The sequence below is a fragment of the Larus michahellis genome, chromosome 7 (assembly GCF_964199755.1).
Source record: "Larus michahellis chromosome 7, bLarMic1.1, whole genome shotgun sequence".
In the NCBI taxonomy this organism is placed as follows: Eukaryota; Metazoa; Chordata; class Aves; order Charadriiformes; family Laridae; genus Larus; species Larus michahellis.
This window is the reverse complement of record NC_133902.1, coordinates 21,417,240-21,444,280: the sequence shown is the minus strand read 5'-3', so window position 1 is coordinate 21,444,280 and position 27,041 is coordinate 21,417,240. Positions and strand designations below refer to the sequence as shown.

Sequence of the window (27,041 nt, the reverse complement as noted above, 5' to 3'; positions counted from 1 at the left end):
CTTCAGTAAAAGTCAGCAGCATCTGCTCTGTTGATCACACTTTAATAAACATTAGGCAGCATCATACTTAACACTTAGGAAAAACTATTTGCAGTACTCTTAACAGAACTCGCACCCATTTAAAAAAAAAAACTAAGAAAAACTTAACTTTAATTAGCTTTATCTATAAAACAAAGAGTTAAAAGGTCGCTGTGACATTTAGAACATGATGACAGAAGTAATTATAAAACAGCAATAAATGCTAAAAAAACCATTAACATGCAAATACTAAGAACAGTCCCTGTCCTGGGCAGTCAGCTGTGCACAGTGTTCTTCCTCCAAGGAGTCCACCACCTTTCAAAAAAAAAAAAAAAAAAAAAACACAAAAAAAAAAAACAGAAAACCAAAAAAAACAAACCACCACACAACCCGACAACCAAACAGGAAGCTTAAAGGCATCGGGAAACAAAGCTGCCATTTTAAACATTTCCAACTTACTGGGAAGTAATTTACAGAAAGTAATTACAGAGGGAAAAAAATAGTCAGTGCTGATATGCTTTCTATAATCATGCAATCAGAGAGCAAATGGGAAAAAGCACTTTATTTACAATTACTCAGTTTTTAAAATCATGTCTACATTACCATCCATTAAAGTGCAAGCTACATGTCTGCTGAATTAACTGAAGGCATAACAGGTGAGATGGAAGTTAAAATACTGCCACCAGCAGTTATACAACTAACCACAGATGCCAGTAGCCTACTTCAAACCCTGACCAACCTCGTGTGTTACTTCCTCCTGTATATTACCAGCCAAACACATATTCCATTGCTTTAGATACAATACTTTCACCTTTCCTAGGAGTTTGTTTGTCAGAAACCACCTAGAAGGCAGCAGGAAAGAGGAAGAGAGAAAACAGAATCAGTGATCACACAGTTAATTCTTTTTAAAATACACAGTCTTTGTTTCTTTCCCAGAGTGTTACTGTATTTTGACAAAATATCTTTGAAAGATTTTCAAAACCTCTGGAAACATGTCAAGTCATTAATTTCTTCACTAGATTACTACTATCATCATTATTATCGTTATCATCATTATTACTATTGTTATTATTATTTTTGAGACTGAAGAGAGTGAGTTTGTACTTGAAACACATCTTTAAAGAAATGACAGGAGGAAAAGGTCAAGGCTAAGCTCACATTGAAGTTAATGTGCGTACAGCTTCATACAACTAAGAGGAGACAGCACAAAGAAACACACGCTGCTGTTCCCCTTAAATTACCTGGTAGTCACTAGTGGAAGCTTTATATGCTGTGGCAAGAGGTCTCATTGTAGAAATCCTTGTAGTATAATTTGCAGGCTGTACTGGTGTGCCAGCAGATTTTGTTGCTGGAGTGAAAACTGAAGACATTGAGGATGTAGAGCTTCTTTCAAAGTTTTCCATCACAGTCTTAAAAAGAGGGATGACATAACGTAAACAGATACTAAAGAGCAGTATTTCAACCCTTATTATCTGAGCTTTTGGCTCAGATTCAGTTTGCCAAGGAGTTTCACGCCGTCCCCTTACCAAATGCTAGAAGAGGAGTCAGAAGGCTGTGTTTCTGTAAGCTTGTGTTTAGAAGGGAATGCACGTCAAATGGAAGAGGCAGCAAGTGGCTTGATGGGAACCACAAGTTCCCCAAGAACCCAGAAGAAAACAAGGTGGGGAATGACAACCAGCCTGGGGAGACCCAATTTGCCACGTTTAAACTCAGTGGAGCAGAGCCTTCAACCAGCCTCAAGGCAACAGAAATTCAGCAGCACATCTGGCAGGAGGTGGCTATCCAAAACACAGGATAGGAGTAGTGTCCAGTGGGGGCGGCAGCTCACTCTGCTCAACGCAAGGGGAGCTGACCCGTGGAACTAACTGCTCCTTTTAAATCAGAAGCCCGAGCACTCGCGTCAAAGCCATCCTATCTTGCTGCCAATTGCAAGGACGAGCTTTAGAGACTAACGCCAAACCCTCACACGCATTAGCCTCCAGAATTCTCCCTTGCCTCCAAAAATAAGAGGTTAAGGATTATGGGCTTATTCATTGATATTTGAAAGCGGACACTACGCACAAGAGACAGAAAATTCAAAGCAACAAAGGCCAGAGACCTGACAATTACATGTCTTGCATTGTTGCTTCTCGAGTTTCAGCTTTTGGACAATTCAGTCATTGATACAAACTGGACACCAAAACAGCAAGTAAGGTAAGAAGAGACTAGAAGCCCTACCAGAAGCCCGCACATGTACCGTAACCAACGCAAAGTGTTGCAGGAATTCATGGGCAGAGCATTGTCAACGCCTAAAAACTAAGAGCCCATGATCAAATTAGCTTGAAATACAGCCAGCCCTACTCCAACCGCTATTTAAAAGAAAGGAACATGGTTTGGGAGGGGCAGGGTAGCTTCCAAGCAGCACAGAGGTTTCCAATCACGACCCTTCTCCGCAGGAAATTTTGCCAAACGCTTAAGAAAATCCTCGTGTAAGGTAGAAGAGACTCCGCCCGTAGAAGTTAACTTCCTAGGCTTTGCAGTTCAAAATGGAAAAACTAGAAGACGTCGGGACAAATAAAGAGGAAGCCCAAAGCCAGAGTGCCTTCCACTTAAATAAAAACAACAGTTAACTTACTTTATCTATACACGGCTTGACACCAATCATGATAGATTCACCAAAAATTCTTCCATCTTTGCTTAAGGCTTTCCGGGCTTGAAGCTTAGACTGATAGCGAATATGCATCCAGTTTCCTGTGTTGGACATCTAGGCGAGATTAAGGGACAGTTGTGACACTCAGCCTTTTAAAGAACGAGCCAGAACCTTTCCAGAAATTAATCTCAAGCTAAGACATACCACATGCTTTAATATGTTTCCATACTGAGCAAATTGTAGAAGAATATAGGAAGCTGATGCTTGAGGAAATCTGAAACGTGGAAAAACATATGCAAAAAATCACAATGAGTAGTTTATGGAGTCTGCTGCTACAATAGAACCCTATGAAGGGTTTTCAGAAATCCAAAAGAGGCACGGGCGTTCGTGCCATTTTAGAAGCAGTGACTTGAGGAATATTCTCAGCTAGGCTCTTTTACTTCACCACACCTCAATGGTTAGAAGGCTGCCTTTCTCACTTGAAAAAAATAACAGGCAGCTTAAGTTCAGGTGCTTCACTAACACAGGGGCAGTTACTGGCTTTAACCACAGCTGTATTTCTGGCAGAACCTAGGAATGCCAGACAACAGCACGCCCAAGTACCTCTTTCCACACGTTGCCAAGATTTCACCCCTGATTCTTCTAATACTTTGGAAATCCACTTACCCAAATACAGTTACCCACGTGCCATCAAGCTGATCCTCTGAAGTCAGGGAATCACCCTGAGTATAAAAAGGATCTAGCTGAGCAGGAGAAAGCGTCGTCTTCCTAGGCTGCCCAACACTTGCAGGACTGAACGCACTTGAAGCTGTTAAATTGAAATGGCATTTTTAACAAATTACTTTTGCCAGACAGACAAGCTTAGGAGCCTACATGGAAAGAATCAAGTCAGTATCAAGCACTTCGTTTGCTTATGGAAGAGCTGGGGGGAGATTCAGCTGCAGACACAGACAACCGGTAAATCAATCCAACCCTCCCATCCGCAAGCATGCTAGGAAATCTTATGACTCGCGCCCCAACTTTCCCCTTCAGCCCCGGACACCGGCAGCTGAACACAGAACCCAAACAGGAACAAGGCAGCACAATTAAGCTTAGCAAGAAGCCACAGGTTCATACAGAAGACAGGAAACTTCATGAAGATGGAAGACGACCCATCCGTCTCAGTGGCTTCACTCAAGTGCAACCACCTCTGTGCTCAGTTCAACACCACATTTTGAATAAGGAGTAAGTAAAGTCGATTGCAATTCAGTCACTCTCAGAGTGGAAAAGTATTTCACATCCACATACCTTTTGAAAAGCTAGTGAAGAAAGATGCAACTCCTTCATAAATTAGCAAGGAGCTGATGCAGCAATGATTTTTGTCTATTGAGGAAAGCAGTAAGAAAGCCGATTATCTATTTTGACAGGACACCTACCTGTTCCAGGAGTTGATGGCATACTTCCAACCAAGGGGCTCTGTGTTATAGAAAAGCTGGCCTGCATTAAAACACAGAGAGTGTAACAGAAATCGTTCTTACAGGCACACTTCTCAGATCAGCAGAGATCATTTCCAGGGAACTCAAGCACCAGGCAAGAATATTTGGACCCTTCTGGCAATCAGCAGCCCAATACATTTACAAGAAGGTGAAAAGCTGCAACAAGGCTGCATTTGTCATGGACAAAGCATAGCAGAGGCAGGATTTGCATTTGTCATTCTCTACCGTACCAAAACGCAAAACCAATAGGAGACAGCTCCACCACCGCAGCTCGCAGTTGGGCCACACAGGAACAGGCACACCAAGCAACCAGACCAGGCAACAGCACGAGCTGAAGTACCCACCAGGCGTTCTGCCACAGCAGTTGATACAACTGAGTTAAAAGACCTCCCTGAAGCGGTAAACTACCTCACATCTTCTACTACGAGCAGGCTGGTATCTAAGCCACTTACTGGTATTCTTGAGCCTAGAGGTGTTGATCCAAGCCCAGGACTAGACAATTCGTCATATAGGCTTCTAACTGGTGGAGCACCACTTTTATCTTTATGTGTAGGGACTACTGGTTGTGGGGGAGATCCTCCTGCAATCAAAAGGAACAAATGAAGAGCCTGAGAAGTCTTGGAATTTTACTCTGCTGCTACTTGTTCTCAAAAGTTCAACGGGAAATTTGGCCAGGAAAGACTGTTGATTCTTTCACTGGGGGTTTGCAAAACCATCTGGCCTACCAAACTCTTCAGGTTGGAATGTTCTATGTAAGAATATCGCACAGGTGTCAGAACCTGCTTCCTTACGCAAGTATCAAGAATTAAACTGACTGAAAGACCTTGGCATACCTCTGAACATTCTGTGTGGTTACCCCAAGGGGAAAAAAAAAAACAACAAACAAGCAGAAGAAACAAAACCACCCCAAAGACCTCCAAGAACTGTTACAGTGTATTCTACAAAGCACTCTCCTCCCAGCAAGGTTTCCAGTTCCAGTGACATACTTAACCACCCCTTTTGGGAGGCCTGCGTTAGTATCTTACTGGTTCCCTCTTTTCTGGAGTTCATACCCTGAGGCTGTAATAAACCCTTTTAAAAACTATCAATCAGGTGAAATTCACACGATTATTGTCAATTTCATAAATATTTCCCTCAGCGGTTTGTAAGAGTCAGACAAATTCTTACCTGCAAGTAGTGGAGACCTCATTTCCATCACACCAACCGAAGGGCCGCTTAAAGTACGTGGTTGTGGGGTCACTGGTGCAGGTAAATCGCCCATCAAGAATCCAGGAAGAAACTGAGCACTAGCCCCTGGTTTTGGAGATGTTGGGGAACCAAGCGTCATTGGCTCAGCTCCTGTGTTAATGAAAAAAACAGTTTAAAAACACGGCAGACAAGTGGTCGAGACTTTTCCATAGCTTAAATGATCGTTCTATTAAAGAAGCATAAAACAGTATACAGTAAGTGACTGAGATGGTTCTAGCAATTTTTCCAGTGAGTAAGGTCTATCACCATCCTGCATTTTTTCACAACTACAAGAACTGCCACACCGACACTTCATTGTTAAAATACATGGCCTTGGTTACGGCTGGATTTCTGGTTTTGAGGGTAATTATGGGGTTTGGGTTGGTCCAAAGGTGTTTCTGATACAAACGCAATCGCGCCAAGGCCGGGTTCTCCTCCCTTGCCGGCCGGTTACACGGCCCTGCCCGGGAAACGCGCTCCGGGAGAGCACGGCGGGCTCATGCCGGCCACACCGCGGCTTCCCTGCGGCCCTGCCGCCCCCGCCGCATCCCTGAGCCGCCCCTGGGTTTCGGAGCGCTTCAGGGACGGAACTCATAGCACGGCGGCCCGGCCGCTCAGTTCAACCCCACGCCCCTTTTCGCTTTACCCCAGAGGAAGCCGCTGATCCTAGCACCGTCGCGCATCATCCCACTTCAGCCTGGCGGCGCCCGGATTCCACCAGCACGTTCCCCCCACCACGCCCAGAGCAGGGGGCCAGCCGCGGACCCGGACTCCCTCAGCGAGATCGCGGAGCGCGGGCAGCGCCAGGGGGGAGCGCCGGGGGGCCTCGGCCGGGCAACCGCCACCTCTGAGGCGCCTCGCGCCGCCCAACCGCCCCGCGTGCGCCCAACGGCCGGCGGGAGCTGCCCCGAACGGCAGAGGCGGAGCGAAGGGGGCGGGCTAAGGCGGCGGCCCCGCGGCCCCCCTCACCTGCGGGCGGTGGCTCCGCGGCGAAGGCGGCCATCTCGTCCCGGGCGGCGGGGAAGAAGGCGGCAGCAGCTGCGCCGGGCGCTTTCAAACGGGACGGAACTTCCTCCTGCCGTCACTTCCGCCCCGCCCTCGCGCCGCGGCCGGGCGGTGTTACAGGGAGGGGCCCGGTGTCGCCCCCAGGCCTCGCCCGGGCCGCTGAGGTGGCGGAGCCATGTCCTCAGGACGGCGCCGGGGAGCCGCTGCCACGACCGACAGCACACCAGAGGCACCCACCCACATGCGAAACGGAAACGCAACGCCCAAAATTTATTAGCGCAAAATTTATCCAAGCGTAGTGTTCTTACTTTATTGTGTATTAATACATCAAACCATTTAGAACCGGCATGAGGGCTACAAAAAATACTATTAAAATCTTTTACAGATTGTTCTGTTTTTAAACAGGCCATCTTAAGACAGTAAATTCCAGCCCGAGCTCTCTCAGGAAGGTCAAAGTTACCCACCCCATGATGTCTGTTCTTTATCCAGGATGTGGAAAGGAGTGAGGGGACAGCAAATGAGGACCGAATGCAAAGTAAAGGCAATAGCAGCGAGGCAGAGATAGGTTGTTATAAACATTTTTTGTATTTCCACTGAAATGATCTACAAAAAAAAACCCCAATAGCCTGGTTCCAGCACTTTGAAAATGTTAATGCACTTCAAATCATTACTTGGTGAGAAACAGTAGAAAAACACGAAGCATTAAAGCATCCTACGCATCCTGAGCATCCTCAAAAGACCATCTGTTTTAATTTCCAAAAAGATTTAATGGCTGGCTAGCCCACAAAATTCAATAAAATCCTCTTTAGTTGCAATATAAATTTAAAAAACAATATGAAGGTAGTTTATTATATGAACATTTTATTGTCTAGATTTTATAACTAAGTAGAATGCACAGATTTGGTTTAGTATTAAAGTGAATGTGGAAACTTACCTTGGTTATTTTATTCCCTTTCTCTATTGCCTACATTTTCTGATGGTTCAATAAAAAGCCATCATTCTGGTGTTTTTTCTAATATATAAAGGAAAATTGAACTTTATCTTTCTTATTAGCGCTCTAGGAAGAGCTTGTTCTTGTGCAAAATCATCTCTGAACTCTGTGGAATACCATCCAGCCTTTGTATACACTATATGCTGAAAAAAAATAAAAGGGGGGGGGGGTCGAAAGAGGGACACAGAAAAAAAAAAAAACAACATAGAGAAAAACTTTAAAATACACATGTGAAAGGGGACTGCAAAAGGAGAGATTAAAGTACATCCAACACCTGTTACTGTATAGCCAAAACAGATTGTTTCACTTCTCCCTTTTGATCAGTCGTGGTCATTTATGCTTCCATTTGCCTTTATGTTCTGTTCTTGGTACTTGTGAAGCTGCTCCATGAAGCCAGGATTTGGACAAGCTGCAGGCCTTGCATTTTTCACTATGGAAAAGGCTCTAGCAAAACTCAGTCTTTCTGAATTCATTAGAAAACCAATGACTACTGCCGCTGCACGAGAGACTCCTGCATTACAGTGGACCAGTACCACACCATCCTTCAAGAAACAAATGAAACATTAATTGGCATATTCATTAAGTAGTTTGCAATAAGTATTATAAACTTTACATAAAATCTATTAGGATTAAAAGCTCCTTGCTGACCTCAAAGTAAATATTTGCACATATAAGTAATTCCAAACACAGATATATATATATATAAAAGCCCCAAATTATTTTTCTAACCAAAGCCACGTTATTACTATCAAATACTTCAAACATAATTCATACCTTAGAACTAAAAAAAACCCATGTTCCTCCATCCCCTTCCCCAAGACCTTGCAGCAGCTCCCCCTCATGTAAAAACCACAGTCACAGACATCTGGGATACTGATGTATCAGATCTAATTGGGTGACAATTGAAAAATAAATTTTATTTGCAATACAGACTGTGTCTTGTTACCAGGTTAAAAACATAGCAAGGCAGCAAACAGCTAGGCACAGAAGCAGATTTTACAACATCTTGTAGCTTCAGTCGCATGCTTCTTGCCTACTCTGGAGTTCTTCAGTGAAGATTCTGGGTAAGGAGGATAATGCACAGGAACAGGAAAACCAGAAAAGATATCATGTGATTTGCAACAAATCTCTACCTCCCCATCACACCGTAGGTACAATTGTAGCGGTTGGTACAGCTGGTACCAACTAAGGTCCCTTAACTGGGGGACAAAGGTGCAAAATCCCACGCTACTGAACCTCCCATAAATTCACAAATAAGTCTCCTGGGGGTTAAATTCAGGCTCATCCTGAATTATATTTAAAAAGAATTTTTTTATCTTACTTAAAAGACAACTAGACAGGCTAGTGTGGCTTAGGCAACATTTGCAGTGCCCAGGCTTTGTGTTTGTTTGTACGCCCAACTATGACCTGGAAAAAGCTTGGTCCAAACTGTTGGTCAAAGCAATTTTCACCAAAAAAAACCCAACCCAAATCCCTAGTGTCTCCATATTCTGAATAAAGATACTGAAACATGACACAACGTGCTCAGATATTTGAGGCTAAAGAGATATATTCTAGATACAAACAGCCTGCTCCGTCTGCCCTTAGCAAGCACAAATTACTCAACGAGCATTTTACACACAGGAAAAATAGGCCTTGTAGCCACTGGGGTTCCTGTGCAGGAAGGTTATGACTTATGTTACCGACCTGGGAGTTGCAATTATTATTAAACATTCAGAGCAGAAAATGGATCCTGCTCCAAAAGTCTTCCAGTTTAAATAATAAGACCAAAAAAAAGTATGAAATTGAGTGTTATTATCCTTGTTTAAGAAATGCCAAGCTGACACCAGATGAGCGACTTGCTCAAGGTAACACAAGATTACAGCAGAGCTAAGAACGGAACCTGAGCTCCTGCATCCCAGCACTACAAATCACAATACCGCTTTTTTTTTTTTTTTTTTTTTTTTTTGCGCCATGGAAATCACATCCCCTTTTCACTGTCTGCTGGAAACTGTAATCTTCATTCCATTTCTCACGTTCCCACGGGCACATTTCAATCACACAGACTACAGTAGAGCGCAAAGCAGACTATCCATTGTAGATCTAGAGTAGTTTTTACTGATTCAATGGGTTGGTTTTTTTCCAGACATAAAGTGTCATAATTGAGATCGCTATCTAGCGGTGGCACTGAGGGTAAAAAATAAGCATTGAAAATGAACCTTTCTTTTTTTTCGTTGTAAAGTTCATGCTTTATTTTCCGTCTTCACATTTCTTTTAAGGTTTTTTTGTGTTTTTTTTTTAATGACTGTTCTGTTGTACACTGCCAAAAATTATACAGTGATGTCCATGGAACAAACCTGAAAAATCACTGAACATGAACGAACACGGGCAATAACATTAAACCCAATTTAGTACTGGGAACATTTATCTTTCCTTGCTAAACACTGTTTTTTCTTTATACAAAGATGAATTTTCCATGCAATTCTTAACTAAATTTGCATTAGATACGAATACCGACTAAAACTAAAAAAAAAACCAACAAAACAAAATAACCCAAACAGATTGCAGGTATGAAATTAATCTTTTATTACTAAGAAATCCCTGCTATGATCCTCATAGCCTAACCTTTGCCTACCCAGAAACGGTCCATGGTCTTGCAAGAACCTCTTAAGATTCAAGACCAAGTTGTTTGGTTTTTTCAGTTGTTTTTTTTTATACAGGGAGAAACAAAACCACCTTCCACGGTGGTTATACATAGTGGAGACAAATCTCACTGTGGAAAGAAATGAAAAAGCCTAAAGCTTTTGGTGAAGAGCCATGGGCTAGTGTAGTTCTTTAGAGACCCACTTTACTTTGCAGTGGTGCCAGGGCTTACTCTTTAGGAGGGACAGAGGGAGCAGTAAGGAAAGATGTTAATGAACAAACTAAGATTTCCTCCCAGAGCCTGGAAAGACAAGATTTTAGAGGTTTTACGACTAGATATTAAACAGAAAGATTAAAAAATATCCCTCATTCATAGCACTATGATTTGACACGGGTCACCTAACATGTCATGGAAAACCTGCCTGCTAACACGGAGCCTAGAAGAAAACGTGAGCTCTGATCAGTATCAGAATTTGTATCATGGTGTCTACAGACTTGAGCAGCTACAGTTTTAGAAAACTGAATCCTGTTACAAGTACCCACCGGCAGTGACATACTGAACAGTGCAGGCTTTGCTTGCATTCTCAAATTTAAGTGCTGTCGTACTCCTTCACCAAGTTAACCATGTTCTAGTAAAAATTTCTCATGTATCATGCTCTCTCACCAGCGAACATCTCTCCCTCCCCCATGTTAGGAGACGAAACTGTGGTATCTCTTTGTGACTACTTATACAGCAGAGCACTTCATGATACAATTTATCATAGGCTCTTTTAACGCTACTTTGACAAAGCAAATACAGTGATTCAAACCACCCAGAGATCTGTGTTCATGTACTCACATGCTTCATGATCCCAGAGAACGTCTATTCCATCAATTACCTGCTCTTTTACCCAACTCTCTCATTAGAAAAATTATTAATATTGCTATAAAACTTTTCAGGAAAACTCCTTAGCTCACAAAATAGTAACTGGAACATAAACCCCAGAGGCTGGAAGCAACGCTATGCAGTTATGTATGGCAAGTCCCATTTGGAAATGAAGTGGAAACCGTAACTAGAAACCTTGAAAAGGTCATTAAGTGACAACACATATCACATAGCTTGTAAATGATAGATGAGAGAAGGAAAGAACACTGCGTGACACACAGATAGCTGTGGCAAAATTATCTTCTTTTATCCCAATCTACATAAATAATGAATATGGTAGATATGGTGGAATAACATGCAATAAGGTTTGGTTTTCAAGTCATAGTTTTGATACCAAAGCAATGGTGGTCCTAAATTACACAGTAAGCCTGAATTTAACTAATAGGAGTCAGGGATGGTCTTGGCTACAGATGGGTCTGCCAAGCAACCCCAAAAGGAGTCCCTTCACCCTATTTCCTATGTCATGTCTTTTTCGGGATTTGGTTAGCAGTTAAAAATCACTGGTTGACTCCAAGACTAACACATTCTCTGACAGCCCTGGTACATAACAGTATGTGGATTCACAGCTCAGCGTCTTCAACGGGTGATGAAGGAAAAGCACAAGGATGATGGACAACTGATGACAAACCACATAGATCTGTAAAAGCCCTGTTAGGCTTTCTGCTAATCCAAACCAACATCCCGGATGGATAAATAATAGAAAGTAAAAAAGTTTCCCTCTGTTAGATACAGCGACTTGGACTTACGATGGGATTATGATGGGTAAAGTCAACAACTGTTCCAAATGCATTAAAGAAGCATTTCTCTAAAACATGCAAGACAGTCATTCTGAAAAAACAATACTGGAGGGAATAGGGATTAACAGTAGTGCCATGTCTCTAGGAACACTTAGAAATTGCCTGGATTTTCTACTGAAAATTTAAAAAGTCAACGGCAAAACTATTTATTTGGTATCATGTTTTCTTTTGACAAAAGCAGCTACTTCAGATTTTAAATAGGGTAATAAATAATCTAGACAGGATAACTAGTAGCATTAATTATTGATATACTCTACCTGGATCTTGGCTGTCTCAATAAACTCAAAACATTCTGGGAAATAGGAGGTAATATCAGTTTCTGGGAGGTCCAGAATAGAAATAGTCTTGTATGTAAAGTCATCGAGGAAGGCATTTTGTACTCCATATGCCACATTTAGAACATGAGTAACCTAATTTAAAGAAAAAAAGGGGGGGGGGGGGAGAAAAAGGCATTTTCTGAAGACAGCAAGCAAAATCAGCAGTAGCAAAGGTGGATTATTCTTTAAGCATCCACAGATTGTAACTTACACAACTGCATCATTCAGGTTTACATACATATGCTGTCTATGGTGTGCTTTTCTCTGAGCAAAATTTTACTGCATATTAAAATACATTGTGATAAATTTCAGCTTTCTTCCTTTGAGAGGAAATGAAAAGATCTGTGCTCAACCAAACACAGCCTAAAGCAAGGATTTTCAACAGAAAAGGGAGTCATCAGTGCACAGATGGAAAATAAAAGAGAAAGCAATAGGAATGAGAGCACAGACCACCCAACAATCCCCCAAATTTCAAGCCTGCCCTAACCCACCAGCTTAATGTTCCTCCCACTGAGTTACCACAGGCTGGAGCAGAAGGATATCAGAGTGAACTACACCTGCGCTTTGTCAGGCGAGGCCACCGCTGGCCTCCTGCCACCTTTGCTCTGCCCAGGCTATGGGTTATTTTAACTTACAGTGAAGTGACATTTAGGTGGCACCAGGTGTCAGACTGGTGTACTCCCTGTCCTGCAAGAGCACCACTGTCCGAAGGCCTTATCACCCCATTACTCTAACAGAGAAGAGTAAAAAAGAACAAAGTTCGGGACAGACTTGGAGCTGCTGCTTTGTTTTTCCTGTCTCACCAACCCCCATGAGGCAAGGTGGCCTGACGCTGCTTAGTGCCTGAGACTGAAACGCGCGTGGCAATGCGGGAATCTGACCATTAAAGAGCTCTAAACAATCATTATTAGTCTGGCAGCAAACCATTTCAGCTTCTTGTGAAGCTCACAGGCATCCATCCATCCATCCGGAAACGCAGCAGCCTCTTAAACATGCAAACGCAATACCATTTTTCTTAAAAGTTACTTGAGAATACTTCAGCATTTTTCAACTTAGAAAAAAAAAAAAGAAAGAAATCCACTAGCGAGCGCCGTGGATGAGCGACGCGTGCTGATCTCCGTGTAACGGTACCTTGTGCTTCCTCATGGTCTCCAGGTCGTGCGCCGCGTCCTGCGACCCTGCAGACAAAGCCAGCCGGTTGCCACGCTAAACTCCCGTTCCCGGAAGGCGGCACCGCCGCTCCGGGAAGCTCCTGGACCCGTCGTGTTCCATCTCCCCCGCCCCGGTTCGCTTCGCGGGACGAACCGCAGCCTTTCGAGCGGCGGCCCCCCCCGGACCCCTGCCCCGGCGAGGCAGGACAAGGCGCGCCGCCACCGCCCCGGGGCCTCTCGCCGCTGCCCCCGGTCCCACTCACCCAGCAGCAACCAGGGCTTCACCACGCCGACCTGGAGGTCGGCGCTGAGGTCCGGTACGTAGCCGCCGCCGCCGCCAGGAGCCACCTCCTCGTCCTCCTCCACCTGCAGGCAGGCGCCGCGCCACGTCTCGATAATTCTCCGTCCGGTCAGCGTCGTCACGCGGGTGCGCTGCTTCCGCAGGTTGGCCCTAGAGAAGCTGCGGATCTCCTGGGCGAGGGAGTGCATGGCCCGGGCACCGGGCACCACCGGGCACCACCAGCCACCACCCGAGCCGGTCCCCTCACCCTCCTCCAGCCGCTGCACCAGCCCGCCCGCCATTGGCTGAGCGCGGGCGGCCCTCATTGGCTGCTGGCCCCGCGAGGGCGGGGCCTCGGCGCGCAGTCGCAAGGGCGCGCGGAAAGGGCTCCCCTCGCTGTGAGGGGCGGTGGGGTCGCGGCGGGCGGAAGGGCTGCGTGGGCCCCGGCCTCCCCCGCCCCGGTTCGCGGTGGGCTCGGGCCGTTCCCGGGACTGGGCACCGCGGCCTTCCTTTTCCCTCGCTGTGGGAAACGAGCTCCCTGCGAGGCGTTCGGCTGGTCCCGGAGAGCTAAGGGCGGTCGGGTCTGCGGTGGCGTCGGTCGGAGATGTGCCGATGCTTTTTCTTTTAGTACTTCCAAGCCTGTGAGAAAGGTTTGGGTTCGCCTAAAACTTCGGAGTTTTAAGTGCTTTTTAAGTTATTATTTCTGAGGTTTTGGTCTGCCGGTAGAGAACGCAGCAGATGTAGTTAAAGCAGTCTTTCAATAGAAAATGCCCATTTTTTAAATAAGTGCTGCTGTTTTGGAAAACAAATCATGCAGCAATGCCAGGCCGGCCGTAGTTGGGACTTGCTTCATGGGAAGCATGGGAAAGTATTATAAGCAGTTAAATGGAAAATATTAGAATTAAATGCTCCTTCCCCACCCACCCAAGTCACTGGGCTAGTGACCAAACGCTAAACAAAATCACTTCTTGTGTTTACCAAAGAGGCAAAATACGAAGAAAAGGGAGGTGAGGTGAGGCTGGTTTTCTGTTATTCCTCAGTCACTAGAACTCACATTTTCATGTATTCTCTATAGAGTATTGTTTGGAATGTTACACAGCTAGTACATAAGTATGTGAAACTTGTGCCTGTGAAGCGAAATGGTAGTACTTAAACTCTGCAAGAAATACATTTCAGTTTTTAACAGTCCTCCAAGCCGGTTCTTAGAATAAGGATGTATTACTACAGCACTTCCCCTCTGATGTTATAATGTTCTTCAAACCTATGCTGGCAGGATATGATGACTCTGAAAAGATCCTTCTGATAGTTCCCTAGAATGCAGTACAGAACAAAGGCAACTTAGTTCCACGTAAAGAGGTCTGCTATGCCACATCAATTCAAGAAGCAGAGAACAGTGTTAGGAACTGCAAGAGCATCAGTTATTTCTAGGAATGCCAGAGGCAATATTCTCACAGGAATTAGACATAGAATCAAGTTCATCTGAAAAAGGCAGAATACCCTGCACACTGGAAAAGCAAGAGTCTAAACCAAGACATAAAAATCAAGGAGGATGCTTAGGACAGGGAGAGGAACCGAACAGAGATTTGGGCTGAATCAGACATCACGGGAGCAAAGGTGCCAAACACAAGGTTCCAGGACAAAACATAATTCTCAGCAATCAGTTTCTGCAACAAAAATTAAATTTTAAATACAAGTAGGAGGTTTTGTAACATTCTGCATGGTAGGAGTGTATTCAGTAGCCTCTCTGAAAGTGGGCTGTGGTTCATAGCAGTTAACTTAAAACAGTAATGATGTAGAAGTTGATTCATTCATTTTTGTTAAGGTCTACTCAATAATTTTGATGCAACTGATCAGAAGACAGCAACGGAGAGCTTTAGATCTGTGGGTTAAACTAGCAGTTGCATAGTATTTCACGGCTGTTTTTTTCAAGCTGCATTGGCTTGCTACAGGTGTCCCTGTGAAAGACCAAGAATAGTAGCGTATCCCACAAGAAAGCGGAGAGCCTCATGCGTCAGGAAATTGGCAAGACCGGAGCAAAATCTGCTTGCAGTCCAGACCCAGAAGCCTGCCATTAGAGTAGCAAGGCTGTAGGATGTGTTTTGTAACCAGCTTCTGCCCCATACCATGACAATGGGGCATGCTCTGTAAGCGTTTGCAAGACAGCTCTGACAGATCTGTAAGACACTTGCATTAAACTTAGTAATACAACTACGTGTTGCTTCTTAACCCTTGAAGAAGAGTCTGCAATATGTGTGGACATGGAAAGGTAGCTGATTCCAAAGTAATTGATTCATTTTCTGCTAGGAATGTTTATCGTTGCTATAACTACTTTAAACACCAGAGGTCACTACGGGACGTAAAATCTGTTCTATTATCTCTTTGAAATCCAAATATTCTGCAGATGTTTATATGCGGAATTAGTGTATTATTATCTAATTAGTGTGTCCGTATCATGAGCACTAGATCTAGCCTGGATATTTGTAGACACTATTTTTTGTGATGCAGGCATTTACATGCTGCTGTCAAGTTTTTCATACTTCCCATTACAAGATAGAAGATAATAATCAGATTAGAGATTAAAATTGGGATCTCAGTTCTCAGATGAACACTTCCTCTTGCGTGCTTTGCTGAGGGTAGAAAACTTCTCTAAAGATATGGCAGGAGCTGGATGCTGCCTCCACTTCATTGGTTGAATGCATTTATGGTACTGCTGGGTCTTCGGATTTTGAATAAGCTACCTACCAATGCAAATGCGGTAGAGCTTTAAGTAATTTTTAAGTTTATGTTTCTTCTGTTTTGTCTGTCAAGAAATTCAGCAGAACCTGTTCTAGTGGTATAAACTAAGAAATGTGCAACATAGACACTAATTATTACAGAAAGCAGCTTGTACACATTCGGAAAGCTCATATGACAATACATCATCTCTCTGCTGTGTTTGTTTCCTTCCACTATTCATTTTGGTTTTGGTACTGCCTGTACTTATCAATGCAAAAGAGCTAGCTTCTGTCAGAGAAATGATAACCAGGCATTCCAGATAGCTGAGAAACCAGCCTTGCACTCTGAAGAATGCATATGTTAGAGGGTTGAACTTGATTGTAAAATGCACCAAAAATTGAGAGTTGATTGCTTATGTCAGTATTTTAACTGAAGCAGAAAGTCAAACCCTAATTAGTTCGTTAATTGCATTGCATTTCAAACTACAATAACTAGATGAGTTTGAAGAGTAAGAGTAATGGGGCAAAAATCAAAAATTGTCAGCTAACATCTAACTAATAACACAAACCTCTGCTGCAGACTGTATACTCATTAGTTGAAAATAACTGAGAAGTTGAAAATGCGTGCACTGGTTGGTCACAGGAGGACTGTGAATCATGAATGTAGCGTGGTGATGAGAAGGGAAAGCATGACCATAGATTACATCAGGAGGTATTTGAAATAGGGAAAGGGAAATAATAATGCTATTGTATAAAGTTTTAATAAGCCTTTTCTGAAGTGCATTGTGCTATTTGGGGATGACTCTATTCAAGAAAGATGATCTCATACTTGAAACAAGTGCAAAAAAATAGCTAAAAGCTTAAACTGCACTATATATGTGAGACTCTCATCAAAGCAGTCTGTGGTACTTGGACCCCTTGGGACAGGCAGCTCCTGTCCATACTGACTTGAGCAGGAGTAGCATAGTAACTATTTCACCACCATTTATGCCAATGCACATATGAGCACTTCTAGCAGTGACTTGTCTGCCTCATACACTCCGGAATGGTGTCCCACACGCAGAGCAGAGGCCCTTACCTGACGCAGAGTCTCAGTTTCAGCTGTGCAAAGTTGTAAAGACATGATGCCTACTCCTGCTGTCTTTCCTATTTCGGAGGAAGGCAGCAGTTTGGAGGCATAAGTTCAGGATCACTCACATCCTAAGCAACTGGGCAAGAGGGTACATGGGAGGATGGCTGGAGCATGGCATGCTAGAGACAAAAAAAAATATAATATTACATTTCTCTTCAGAGGCATTTGGTTTGGCACGTGTCTGTGTTCCATACCGTTTCCCTCCTGTAGAGGGGTTTTGGCTGAGAGACAGCCGCTCATTTGTTCTCATTCATTTCTTTTCAATCCTTTAGACTTGTCTACATCTGGTAGGCATGGAAAGAATATTCTGGAAGAAAACTAGAGCCCCAGCAAAGTGAGAGTGAAGTTGATGGAGAATGACTTGTCCTCTTCTCCAGCCTCGTTGTGTATCTTTGTCCCATATCCTGAATGAGGATGCAGACACTACCTCTTCTGTCCTGGTATACATTAACATGCCTGGAAGATCTGTCTTAAGTGGGATCCTGACTGGGAAGCGAAACATATGACCTCAAAAAGCTACTTAAAAGTGTAGACAAAATCCTGAAGTGTCATTTTACGAGGAAGAAAGAATTTGTAGCAAAGCCTCTTCTGGAACTGAATAGTGAAGGTGAAAAGTCTGCAGTGATTCTCAGTTTTGTGTACTGAGATCACTACATCACTGAGGTGAGCCATATAGGCTTAAGAAACTGTAAGTTTGCCAATTATTGTAGTGTGGTTTTTTTTGTAGTGTGGCCTGCAGGGGCAGATTGTTAAGTATATGGCATTTTAAAAGTGTTGCTGTAGTACTTGGTCTAAATGGGGAAAGTTATGGGAAGCAGGACCACGCTGAAGGCTGCCTACAGGATGTTATCAAAACAAAAAGTTGACAGGGCATTCCTGGGCGTATTGCTGCAGTTGCACGTACTGTGACCTGGCGGTTAGTGAGCCGGGCTTCAGTATCAGGTGTGTGTTTGTTTGTGGATTTCTGGCTCTGCCAGTTTGTAACACATTAGAAGCACTAGGCCCTGCTGTCTAAACAATGTGCAGTTACTCCTATGTGGGAACCGGGTGAGGCCAGAGGTGGTGGGAGTCATCTTTGAAGTTTTTGTGTGCTTTGGTTCTACATAATCGTGGCGCTCATTTACTGCTGCAAAGGGTTTCCCATTGTAGGGGCTACTATATATCCTAAGCACACATTTATATAGCCTCTCTTCCTATACGCCTTTAACATACAAATCAAAACATCCGTTAAAGCTACGCTTCTAATGTATGCTACATCATTCTTGACCAGCTTTACCTATGTAGTGTTTCTTCAGGTGAGAGCAGAGGATGCATCTTGGTCAAGCACGGAAATAGAGACAGTTCCTCAAGTCTTTGAGTCTGTAGCCTGGGAGACGTAGTTGGTGACCTGACTCTGACAACGTGCGTATGAAAGCCCAGTCCACGCTGCAGAAGACTGTGAACAGTCAGAGGCCCAGTCGTTGCTCCTAATAGTATTGCTAAGTCTGTGGACCTCCTGCAAACACTACTTTCTATCCCTGGACTGAAGGGTAGACAGCTTCTCTTGATTTTCTTTATTTATTCAAGCAGCTTTTAAGCAGTATTTGCACTGGCATATCTCTTCATATTGCTGCAGGGAAACTTCCCCAGAAGCAAAGCCATGCCCATAACCAAAGGCACAGCCCTACAAACGCTTATCAGGGGATTCCTCTCAGCTCTCACCACACTTTGTGAGCGATCCATGCAAATGAGCAGGCTGATTCACTGATCTAAAGATGTATATTTTCATAGTGTGTCACAGATTATACTGAATAATGAGTGCTGAGGAACAGGGTGGAATGCAAAGCTGAAATGTTTGATAGCCATAGGGAGTATCCCTGGGGACCTGTTAGTCTGAGGAAGATCTGGTAAAACTCATATCTGTATTACCTAAGTAGGATCTGAATTCCACTCCCATTTGTGCTCAGGTTTCTCTTCTCCAAGAGTACTTCAACTTGCTTCAGTGCGGTCATCTGTGAGCAAATATATATATATATATATATACACGCACATATATATATCTATATATAATGTTCTTGTGTTCAGGAACCTTGGTGTAAAAGCAGGTATGTCAGCTCAGTAGTAGAGACACAGGCAAAGTTAACCAGGGAAAGGAACAGTCTATCAAGAGACTACAAAAGCATGACCCGTTTTAACAAAAATGTACATGTACAAAACACCTTCCATTCCAGCTGCACTGCAAAGGAGTGATGGTTAACTATACAGTTAGCACAGGCCATCAGTCACCAAGGCAATTGTTCTCCACCATTTGTGTGTAATTTCATTTTAAAAATACCTTTTCTTCAGAAAAACTGACTTAAAAGAAGTTAACTTTGGAGTAAATCCTGAAAAGAATCTGTAAGGGTCAAGACCTTCAAAAAGAGAAGAAAAAATCTGCGCTTTTCAAGAGAAATTATTTTAACATAGGTGAGCTTCTGTAATGTTTTGAAGTCCTTTGAAACCCCAAACATGGATTTATTTCTCCATTTTAGGGGGCAGGGGTGAGGCAAAAGGTAAAATTACTATTTTTCAATGGCTGACCATTATGACTACTCATTATTTGTTTTTTATCAAAACACTCAAAAGAGCAATTTTCATTTTGCAGTTCAGCTTCTAGCAGCCTACTTCTGCATAAATGCAATTAATCTGTCTCCCAGCCTTCCTGTTTCTCTACGTCATTCAAAGACATAAGAGCTACTTTAGAACAGAAGCCCCCAAAAGTTGCTCCTGCAGCAAAAAAGGTAAAATCAAAGTTTATTTCAGAGTTCTTGTAGCATCTTATGCTTAGCTTTTGCTTACGTGTAGCTTCCACAGGCATAATAAAATATTAACGTTACAGTTTGTACTGGGATGCATAGCAAGTTTTTCTAGCTTCACAGAGTTCAAGAAGGAAACCATTATAGCTACTAGTCAGGATGATAAACTGAATGGAGTAGGAGAATTATTTTGTAGATTAGCTTAGTCAGACATGGAAGTAGGGCCTGTTCTTATTGTTTACCATGAAGAGATGCCTTCTATAAGTAGGAGTTAAGGTGAAGTGGAACATGCATAAGCATAGCATCTCACTTCCTGGAAAAAAAATAATTGGAGAATACGGTTCCTCTGCATGCCTTTTTCTTGCCTTAGCATATTGCTAATATTGCATTGTGTTTGCATGCTTGTGTGTGGGACGAAGTTCCCTGCAGGCAGGGAAGGAAAATGAAGCTGTCTGTGCCCTATCTCATTTTCCGTCTACAGCTTGATCCAGCCAGCCCAGAGCTTCTTAATAACTTCCATCCTTCTAACAAGGAGAGGTCTAATTTTCCTTTCCTTCTCAAAATACATATATATTCAGGCAGGAGCTGGCCTATGTTACTTCTTCAAATTCCTATATACAAAACACAGTTAAGCTAAGTGAGCCTTTTCTACAGAATCCTAAAAGTTTGCGTGGTTCAGAAGGCGATGGATGCATTCATAGAAGAGAAGCAGATCAACAGGTATTAAATGCAAGACAGTGTCTCCGGCTCACAAAGTCCCTGAGCCACAAACTGTTGGAGCCTGGGAGTATATTCTGCAGAAGCAGTGGTCCGTACTTAGTAAGTTCTTGCATTCTTCCTTAATGCTCCATTCTTTGGCCACGGGATAGAGACAGGGTACTGAGCTGGATGGACTTTTGGTCTGACCTAGTTCTCAAGTTTTTGTTTTCTTTCTGATCAATTAAATTTCTTTCTGGTCAATTAAATAATAAAAATGAGTAAGCTCAGTTATAATAGTTATTATAAAGTTTAAAAATTCCATAAAATCGCTTCATATTTTAATTACACAAAATTCCTGACCTCAGCTGCTGTATCTGAACTGCAAAAGAATACAAATTGCAGATGACAAAGTAAAACCTTAATAGTCAATAGATTTGATGGGCTAAAATCTACCACCATAACTAAGTTTGTAAGGTGATATTGCATGTGTCAGCAAAGAAAGCGATACTGCTGGGATTTATTTTTGCTGTGAGGACTGAGATAGATGCATCTATCAATATTTGGGGGTAGCTGAAAGCCTTTGAAAACCAGGGCTTCAAAAACAAGAAGAAACCTGATAACTTAAAGGAAAGAAGTTTCTAGAAAAAGAGGTGACATCCTGGAATATACGCATACGCACACACATGCACACACACTCTCTAATCATTTTTGGTATACTGCAGAGTCAAAGAATGAGCCAGATTGACCTAAACTGGTGTCTTAGTGTTTGATATTTTTTCTTTTATTCTTCAATAAGCAGACAGACTGAAAGGTCAGGGTTTTTTTAACTATGTCTTCTCTTTGAGTATTTCAGTAAAGAGAAAGTACAGAATCATTTTGCTTCAACTCAAAAGTTACTCCTAACTTTTATCTTCTTTAATCATTACTTTTAAAGTAGCCAAATGCTTCCATTGTGATCTCTTATTAAAATAATTTATTAATTTATTTTATTATTTTTATATAGAATTCATTTTGACATGTAGACCATAAATGAAGTTCATGATGATGTAATAATGTTTTCTGATTTACTTTAGAAAAGAAAAAGGGGGGTTTGGGGTTTTTTTTGTTTGTTTGTTTTAAAAGCTGGTGGTGTAATCCCTGCCTAGAAACAACTTAAGGTCTACACCCATACCAGTTCAAGACCTTAATTTAGTCTAGTGACTCATTCTGACATCCCTCCAAACCTTTATTTGATAACCAGCAAGAAAACTCTTTAATCCATTTGGTTAATGGTTTCTGCAAGAGTTAACTGTAATCCTAACTCTGAAACTATACAATTGGATCTAACCTACCATCTTGATTCCACCTCTGTTCTAAAACTAATCACTGCTTCAGGCTAAAACAAGCCAAATCTTAGCCCACCACTACTTTCTAAGCTCATTCTGTTCAGCCGTGCTGATAGCTCACACGTAATCAGTTTTCTTCCTGCTGTCACCAACTTCCATAGCCACCAGGCTGATGTTTGATTTGCCAGTTAAGCATTACTGGTTAGTCATGGACCTGGGACACACTGAGAAAGTTGATAACAACCTGCTTCTCAACTGATTAAGACTCGTTTGCATAGTGTAGGACTAGAAGTTCTGAAACAGGCTCATCATACTTGTCCTTCCAGTATGAGCAGAAGTCCTCATGCATTCGCAAACTGGGGGGTTTCTGCAGCGCATAAGAGAAGATCTGCTATAGTATTCGTCATCTGTTTCAAACTGGCTTTGCACACCTCTTCCATGTCCTCCCTATCCAATGTTCGTATTCTTTTCTTTAAAGTTCAAAGGCATAGTATCTCTGAGCAACTGCAGTATGTCGTGTACAACCTCGGCTAGAAGGACTTTGAGACATGCACAAAATTGAACAGGGAGCTGGCACACATGTGAGCTTGTGTTAAGGGGAGAATAGGTTAAAATAATGCCCAAATACCTTTAAAGCATGAGAAATTGCAGACATTTTGGCTTCATGACAGATTAAATAATGAAAAAGGTTGGTATTCATCAAGAAAATTATAGATTAAAGTATAATGAATCTGTCAGCTTGGTTTAGTGGGGATGATAGGTCTTTTGAACCTGTTGCTCTTTCAGATAGGATTAGAAGTCTGTCTGATAAAGGCAACTCTGTGTGTTCAATGCTATTTATTATTTTTATAGGTGATCTAAACAATGGTATAGCCTTTTCATGGTAAAGTTTTCAGCTTGTGTGCCTTTACATGCAAGCTCAATGATGTAATAAATATTTATGTATTATCAACAAATATTATGGCATGACACAAATAATTGGGATTATGATGATGACCATTTAAAAATTCTAGTCAGTGCAAATAACAATTTGGCTTTGTGTTTTGAATTGTTTCTACCTGAAAAGGGAATATTGAAACAAAGCGAGCCTGTAAAAATTGCTTCTTGGGTTCTGTTGGCCCAATGGGCAGAAGTCATGCAGTGGACCATGCTGGTGGAGAGCGCAGCTCCTGAGGGCTGCGTTTCACTGGAGCTCCTGGTCATAGAGTTTTGAATAGTCCCCAAGTCAGAAAATGTTGAACCAAGGAAAAGAAATGCAAATAGGAAAGGAAATATATGTATATAAAAGTAACTTCTACAGAAATGTAGGTTATAAGTGTAGCAAAGACCTAGGTGGCAATGCAGTCTACTCTGCAGTAGTAAGTTGTCCATTACGTGTTTTAAAGTAGCAATGCTAGAAAAGTATACACACCATTTACGTGCTTCACTGAACACCAGTGGGGTTGATATATATGGAGCTACTTGGTGATTATTCTTTTAAAGCTTCTCAAACGACATTTTCATTACTGTCTAAAAGCTCTGTAGTGAATAGCACAATTAAACCCTGAACTGAACAGAAAGTTGACTTTAAAAGGACCAGAGCTGAGCGCAAGCCAAATCCAAAGTACTGTTTGAAACTTGGTCTAAACTCATACTTTTGGAATATAGAAAGCTGTTTAATTGTTAATCATTAATAAAGCATCAAGCAAATAGTAGTTGTGTGTTTTAAAAGTAATTGTTAGCCTTATTCTTCCCTTCATTTAACTTTGCCACACCTGTAAGAGCTATGCTATTACTGACAAAGCTTGTATTTCCACTTTATTGTTATGCTTGCTGCTCGACTGGCGAACCCAGACTGTACAATGCAGACATTTTTATAATTTAATATGCAACAAATCTTCCTGCCGAAAGCCTATACATATTCCTGCAGTTTCTACACAAAGTTGCAGCAAAAGCAGTACGACAACATGGGCTTTATCCTGACACCATTAAAAGCAATGACAAAACTGTTGACTGCTTAAGTATGTGCATTCACATTAACCAAGTTCGATCTCAGTGACGTCTGCTTACTCTTATTGTGTTTTCTGCATTCACATATAGCAAAGGTTTCCAAGTTTTTTTCATGTGGTTTCTATGAAACCTAACTTTTCGGCTATACCGTATCTATCTTCCCTAGATGTGCCCATTTTCTCTTTCTAATAAACAGTGTTTAAAAGCAAGAGGAAAAAAAACGCATGCTTTGTAGTTCCAAGCTTGACACCAGTCCTGACACCCGGATTAGCAAGATGCTGCTAAGTATGTGATCAGCAGCATCTTATGTCTGCGTGGGCAGTAACATCTTCTGTCACTGAGTTTTGAACTCGCCTTTCATGTCTTTCTCTGAGTTGAGATACAGTATACCTTTGCTGAAAAAACCCTCATTTTGCAGAGAGTGGTAAGGGACACTCTGTACTTGAAAACATCTGGTCTACTTTGTCAGGCTCTACTTAAAGAGGAGATTATTTTCTGTTTTAATGTATCTGCTTGCATGTTAGAACAACATTGTTAAAAGTCTGTGACTAACCGTGTTACAGTGATAACTCAGATAATAGTCTATTTAGTGTTAGGTCTGTATGGCTGCACAGTAGTAAAAACCCTTGTATCAGAAATTCTTATTTACTGATATTTAGCTTTCCCTATACCAATATTCAGTACGTTTTCATGAAATGCAGCTAACTCAGCACTGTTTGCCGTAAAAAGAATATTATAGCAACCAGAGGTGCCTCCTTATAATGCTAATAAAATAGGATCTTGCAAACAGCCTCACAAATAGTGTGGGAGTTTAAAAACAGGATGCTCTGCCATTTCTACAAAGGAGAGAGTCGGTCATTTTTCCTGTCTGGGTCTCACCCTATTACCTGTGCCGCACGGAGAGCGACTGGCGTTGCTTTCACGTTGAAAACTACGTTAGTAGTTACAGAGAGCTTGAAAGTTCTCCAGCAAGCTCTATAAGCGCAAACTTTATTGAAAGCCAATTGACTTTGACTCCATTGTAATCCATAGTTTTTCTACTAATTCCAGAGGAAGAAAGATTGGGATATTAGAGCATAGGTGATTCAGTGTGACACACAAAACACCCCAACGATGTCGATCTCATTCCACTTGCTTGGCTATATATAAATTACAGGTTCTGTGATTGTTAGTGTTTGAAACTTTCAGAACACTCAATATAGCTGAAAAACAGTTGAATATGGAATTAAAAATTGGCTGCTGTGGTTTTAGCTGTAGATGAGAAACAAGACAAAATTGCTCTCAGCAATAGTACAACTACATGGGAAATACCTTTACTGCCACTAGAAATATTTGATATTTTTAAAAAATTAGTTAATAGAAGGAATATGCTTTGCGTAAAAATATTACTATAGATATTATCCATTAAATACTTTGAAACTACATAGCATTTTGTGCTTTACAAATTTAAATACCAATTTGAATGTTTCTGATGTTTTCCATAGACTCTAGTAGTGAAAAGTCAGGTCTAACCCGATTAATCATTACAACATTGTTGCTAGGTATTCCCAAGTCTTGGACACAAAGCTGAGGCAGAAAATCATCTGATGAAGGCCAAAGAATGAGTCAATAGCAGACTTAAGGCTGGAACTCTAAGTTCTTGCTTCCCTGTTTCATTCTGAATCATAAATTATCTTCTAACTGCTCAAGTGAAGAAGGAGGTCAGTAACAATTTAATTACATCTAGGCTTTTCACATTCATTTCTATGCTTTCTAAAATCTATTAGTTTAAAACCGCTAAAAGGCTGAGATTGTCTGATTCTGATTTCTAACGCAAAAATGGAAACTGAAAATTAAATGGAAGTATTAATATGCAAAAAAGGCACAGATGGTGGTGCCATTATAAAAAAATGAGATTAGAAGGTTAATTCTTAAGCCTGCCTCCCATAAACTGGTTGCAGGAGCCCTGCATCCCAGCTGGTTGTGCCTGGTTGTGTAGCAGGTTGCAGTAAGGGGTAGCTCTCGTGGAAGCCCCTCGTTGACATTCACAGCACGGAAATATCACTGTTCCTTGAAAATATATGCTTTTAATTCCTGTGGTTTCAAGAGAAAAAAAAAAATAGCAGTGATGTGACTCATCTAATTGGCAAAATGGTATTTCTTGGAATTTGCTGTAGAGCAATGGAGCTGTGTGAGTGGAGAGGGTCCCTGGGTTCCTTCTGCTGCCCGGATCCCAATCCAGGTGCTATTCTGCGGTGCTGACAGAAGTCCCCTCAGAAAATTACAGTCACCGTTGATGATAACTGCGTCAATATTCGCTGTGCAGTGCTTCCAGTATCTGAAGGGGGCCTACAAGAAAGATGGAGAGGGACTTTGTACAAGGGCTTGTAGGGATAGGATGAGGGGTAATGGCTCCAAACTGGAAGAGGGGAGATTTAGGTTTGATATCAGTAAGAAATTTTTCACTGTGAGGGTGGTGAGCCCCTGGCCCAGGTTGCCCAGAGAAGCTGTGGCTGCCCCATCCCTGGAGGGGTTCAAGGCCAGGTTGGACGGGGCTTGGAGCAACCTGGTCTCGTGGGAGGTGTCCCTGCCCAGGGCAGGGGGTGGCACCGGGTGGGCTTTAAGATCCTTCCCAACCCAAACCATTCTGTGATTCTATGATTTCAGTTGATTTAGTAAAAACAATTGGGTTTTCTTATAAACCTTGGGGAAAAAATGAATGTTCTTCGTGGTCGTGAGGCACGCCTTGGGATTCCGCCTAACATACAGCCTAGTGGCTCTCATATTAGGAACAACGGCCAAAGAAACCAGCCCGAAGACGACTCACCGCCGTATGTAAGCGCACCGAGCGGTCACGCCCTGGGCTTTTCAGCGAGGCGACCAGCCGGGCCGGGGGGCAAGCGGGGGCCGAGCCGGGGCAACCGGGCCCGCCCGCGCCGCCGCCCGCCCGCAGGGGGCGCGCGAGCGCCGCCCCACGTGACCCGCGCCGCAC

At 42.5% G+C, this 27,041-nt stretch overlaps 2 protein-coding genes across 3 annotated transcripts; both read right to left on the bottom strand.

Annotated features, from left to right (window-relative positions):
* Positions 1 to 25: 25 nt before the first annotated feature.
* On the bottom strand, positions 26 to 6,585 carry LOC141746109 (nucleoporin NUP35-like). Of its 2 annotated transcripts, none has more exons than XM_074593906.1 (9): positions 6,319 to 6,585; positions 5,290 to 5,460; positions 4,575 to 4,702; positions 4,063 to 4,123; positions 3,314 to 3,455; positions 2,852 to 2,921; positions 2,633 to 2,761; positions 1,260 to 1,427; positions 26 to 860 (listed from the first exon to the last, which is right to left on the bottom strand). In XM_074593906.1, exons 1-9 carry the CDS (start codon positions 6,350 to 6,352, stop codon positions 783 to 785), a joined length of 981 nt encoding a protein of 326 aa, XP_074450007.1. In that variant the 5' UTR covers positions 6,353 to 6,585; the 3' UTR covers positions 26 to 782. The 2 variants fall into 2 exon arrangements, with proteins under 2 accessions (XP_074450007.1, XP_074450006.1); XM_074593905.1 differs by having other exon boundaries at positions 566 to 860; positions 5,996 to 6,361.
* A 933-nt stretch (positions 6,586 to 7,518) lies between these two features.
* Positions 7,519 to 13,742, bottom strand: DUSP19 (dual specificity phosphatase 19). The gene is made up of 4 exons (XM_074593907.1): positions 13,421 to 13,742; positions 13,138 to 13,184; positions 11,947 to 12,099; positions 7,519 to 7,887 (listed from the first exon to the last, which is right to left on the bottom strand). Exons 1-4 carry the CDS (start codon positions 13,737 to 13,739, stop codon positions 7,666 to 7,668), a joined length of 741 nt encoding a protein of 246 aa, XP_074450008.1. The 5' UTR covers positions 13,740 to 13,742; the 3' UTR covers positions 7,519 to 7,665.
* Between the last annotated feature and the right edge of the window lie 13,299 nt (positions 13,743 to 27,041).